Source organism: Bison bison, unplaced genomic scaffold, assembly GCF_000754665.1.
Source record: "Bison bison bison isolate TAMUID 2011002044 unplaced genomic scaffold, Bison_UMD1.0 scf7180017864527, whole genome shotgun sequence".
NCBI classification, from domain to species: Eukaryota; Metazoa; Chordata; class Mammalia; order Artiodactyla; family Bovidae; genus Bison; species Bison bison.
Genome location: NW_011495078.1, coordinates 10711641 through 10715653, shown reverse-complemented (window position 1 = coordinate 10715653; position 4013 = coordinate 10711641). Strand labels below are relative to the sequence as shown.

Sequence of the window (4013 nt, the reverse complement as noted above, 5' to 3'; positions counted from 1 at the left end):
ACGGCGGCCTGTCCTCCAACTTCAATGAATGGTACGTGTGAGAGGCCGGGGCGGGGCTGCCTCGGTCCCTCTACTGGTAACAGCGCCGAGAGCACCCCGGTGATCGGTGTTAAAATTCCCAATCTGATTTTTATGATGATGAAAATGATTTTACCAGCAGAAGGATTTTTAAAAGTTCTTGTTGTTGTTGTTGGTTTTTTTTTTTTATTTTAAATAATCTAGGCATGAAAAGCAATGATATCCCTTCCGGAATCTTTAAAGCTAAAAATATAAAATAAATAAAAAATAAAAAATCATTTTAAAAAACCCATAAAAATATTGACCCAAACCTCCCCTTTGCCTCCCTCCACGCCCCTTTCCCTCCCCACGCCTTTCCCAGTCTTCTGACAAACTGTACATAGCGGACTCCTCTCTTCTCCGAGGTGGTTTTAATGGCTTCTTGGTGTATAGAAGTTTGTCCATTTGTAATTCTCCGGGATTTTGTTCCTCCTGCCTCTCTCCCCTTCCCTTCCCCAAGCGATGGGCTTCTTTCTTTTTCTCTTTTTAATTTCCCCGGTTTCTTTTTAAGTAATGTGGAAGAAAATGGTTTCTTTTGTATTGTGGTATTGAATATTGTGTTCCTTTTTATGAGGCAACTTGATTGTAAACTTCATGCAACTATAGACTGGAAAAAAAAAAAAAAAGCCGTGCCAAAGTCTCCCTTCTGTTTCTTCAACATGCAGATCCACAGCACTCATATCCACATCACCGCCACCAACGCTTGTGAATGTATTTTTCTGTTAGCTGGGTTTACATGTGATGTTTTAGTGCTTTTGCAAGTTCAATTTGTTAGTTCCTGTATGAAAGATTGTGGGGAGGGGGGGAAGTAAACGTCGTGCCGTTAGCTTTTTCCGTAATAACACCCTTCCTTCTGTAAATACCCGTTACCATATTTATCCATTTGTAATTAAATTATGGTATTAACTTGCTACAGAGGAAACAATATTTATAAAGAATGTTTCTTAACTATAAATATGTACAATTGTGGGCATAAACTGTTTCAGATTTTTTTATTTGAAGGTTTTAAGTGGTTTGATCATTTCTTGTGATATGTTTTGAGAGTAATGCATACAGAAATATAATAAAATGTGTTGAAACTGCACGAACATACTTTTTTTTTTCCTAGCAAAGTTACTCAAGGAAATGGGCAGGAGAAAGCAGAGGGCTGATAGGGGTCTGGGTCAGCTGCCTCATTGAATGGGAGGCACCACCTCGAATTCAGGGGGAAGGTGTATGCCTAGAAACTGGGCCAAACTGCCTCTCTGGCAGAAAGTCTCCAAATTATTTTGTATGTCCTTTGTTTCTGTAGCTGAGAGTGAATTACATTTTTGGACAGCCACTGCAAGGACCCGCCTGCAGGAACCTTCCGAGCTTCTAATGGCTCCATTATCTGAGGCGGTGCCTTTCTTTCGGCTGTTGGGACTGGACTGAAGAGCACTAACCATTTCCTTATTCTTTGTTTCCTCTCTTCCCTGCCCCCTTTCCTCTCCCTCCCTCTGAAAAGCGGAGGTACAGTTATTTTTAATTGCAGGTTTAAAACTGAGCTGAGTCCTTTGTTTTTGAACTTGGTTCAATGATGATAGTTTAAGGGCCCCTTTCTACTAAAAGTTTTTTTTTTTTTTCCTTCCTTGAAATTTTAAACAGCTTGCTCAAGGCATCCTGCTTATCTGCCCAGCTACTGCTCACCCATAAGTGCGATGTTCAAGGGAGGAAGGTGACAAATAGACTACACTTTGATTTAGGAAAACCACCAACCATCGGCCCCCAATAAAAGAGAACCTCTTCAAGAATTCCGTGAAGTCAAATAAAATAAGCTGCAGAGACTGAAACGGCCAGGTGGAAATGAGTGAGGCAACAGGACCAACCACCAGCTTTTCTCTAAGGTTTGCAGCCTCACTCCCCTCCCCTGAAAGAGTTTCACAAGAGTTTTCAAACAAGATGCTCTAAGGGAGAAGGCAAAAATAACATTCAGAGTCAAAGGGTAGGAGTGGGGTCATTTCTTTTTTTTGAAATCCCTGAGGCTTCAGGACATTTCCATCTTCCTGGGGATCCGTGTTGCTCAGAGAGACCCTGGCAGGCCCGGAGTCACCACCCAGTGGTGAAAAGGTTTGGTTGCCAGGGGAGCGACACCCCCAGAGGATCCCCCAGCGGCGCGCAGGGCTCTGCTGGCTGAAGCTGATGGTGATGGGTGGGTGGCTGTGGCCGCTGGCGCTCCTCTCCCGCTCTGGCCCTGGGCTGAGCCGCAGGGACAGGCAGGGGAGGCTGAAGGGCCGCTTGGGGAGAAGGGCAACTCTGTCCTCCCAGAGGCCATGCTACCTATTCAATGGGGGAAGGAAAGACATTAGCCTGGGGGCTGTGTGTGTGTCCAGGAGGGTGACAGTGGCCACCGGGCTAGCCCTCCCCAGTGGCCCAGCGAACTGCCTGCGCACCAGCTCCTGAAGAAATCAACCCCCTATTAAAATGAAATTTATAACCCCTAATAATATTAAGGAAAATTATTAAAATAATTGGCATATGTTACTGATCCTTGGGAGATTTCATTGAACACATTGTAAGCTGTGAGTTTTTTCAAAGCCCCCATCCCTGGGGGAGGGGGCGCATGAATCAGATTAAATATTCATCATAACTGTGCAAGAATGAGATGGTCGGTTTTAGATGTTTTAATGTTTTAGTTTTTTTTTTTGGTGGGAATTATTGGCTTTGAGACACCTCCCAAACCTAAGGAGAATGTTGGTGAGGACGGTGCTTTTATTTTTTAAAGTATTAACTGGAGGCCTTGGATTTTTCCCTTTGGGGAAAGAAGGAAGGCCGGAGAAGAGGACAGTCTCCCAGCTTTGCATTGGCCGATGGCTTTGCAGAGCTGAAGTCAGAGAGCTACCTGGGGGCCTTTTAGGTCTGGGGGTGCTGATGCTGGTTGTCAGCAGGAAATAAAACTGGGAAGGGGCCTGGCCCTGAGGAGGACCACAGCCTGGGAGTGGTCTCCTGGTCCATCCTAGGATGTGAGGGGCGGAAAGGGGCGGCTTTCCAGCAAAACATCCCTCGGTTCTCCAGGCCTTGCTCCCACCGCTCTGTCCAGACAAGTCACAGATCCGACAGTGGGGCCGGGTCTTGGCCTTTCACGTCGACCCTATGCAACCCGGAGAGAGATGGGGGAGAGGGATAGTCAGGGTGTGAGACCATCAGAGATAGGCGTGGGGGGCAGGGCGCCCAAGATCTTGCGTGGCCCCGAGGTACCTGGGCTTGGGATGGAGGAGGGGTACTGGCGCCCTCACCCCCTCCCCTGCCTAAACAGACCCGAATCGAACCTGCCCTCGCCTGGCCTCCGGAACCACCGAACGGAGCCCAGTTTCCGCACCCCCTCAGGGGAACCAGAGCTGCACCCTTGGTTAGCTGCCCGCAGGGACCGGGTCAGGGGCTGGGGTGGGGTGGGGGACACGTTTCTGCGAGTCAACGCCGTCAACTTGAACTTCAGATCTCCCAAAATCGCACCTTTGCCGCTGCGCTCCATCCACCACCACCGAATAAAACTCCCCGCCACGCGAGACTCGCTTTATCTGGAGGCAGCTGCAGCCCCCTCGGGAGAGACCCATCGTTATTATTATTAATTATCGTGATCCTCATTGCATTATTAATGACCGCAGTGATAACTGGCATCTCGGCATCTGTATCTCCGGGTTCAGTGATGGGACATCAAGCTCCGGGCCGGTGAGGCGGGGTGGAGAGGTCGGTGCTGGGGGGAGGTCACTCCAGGAGCAAAAGCCCGGGTCAGTTCTCCGGCCGAAAGGAAGCAGGTCACAGGCCCAGCAGAACCCGTCCCACGCTGTCCGCGCCCCGCTTTCTTTTCTTGGTGGCACCTTCTCTCTTCCTCCCCCCTCCCGCCCCGACCCGGTCCCTTTGTCTCTTTCTCAGACGGATGTTTTCAGTCTCAAGTGGCGTTTGTATTTTCCGCCCAAAACTGAGATCAAGGGCAGATC

At 48.6% G+C, this 4013-nt stretch overlaps 1 protein-coding gene across 1 annotated transcript in view; it reads left to right on the top strand.

Annotated features, from left to right (window-relative positions):
- The window catches only part of ZIC2 (Zic family member 2), a 14766-nt gene extending 11122 nt beyond the window's left edge, over positions 1–3644 (top strand). Inside the window, exons 11-12 of the mRNA XM_010831556.1 lie at positions 380–444; positions 3332–3644. Of these exons, the coding sequence (XP_010829858.1) occupies positions 380–444; positions 3332–3644 (378 nt within the window). The remainder of the gene's footprint in view (positions 1–379; positions 445–3331) is intronic.
- Positions 3645–4013: the final 369 nt, after the last annotated feature.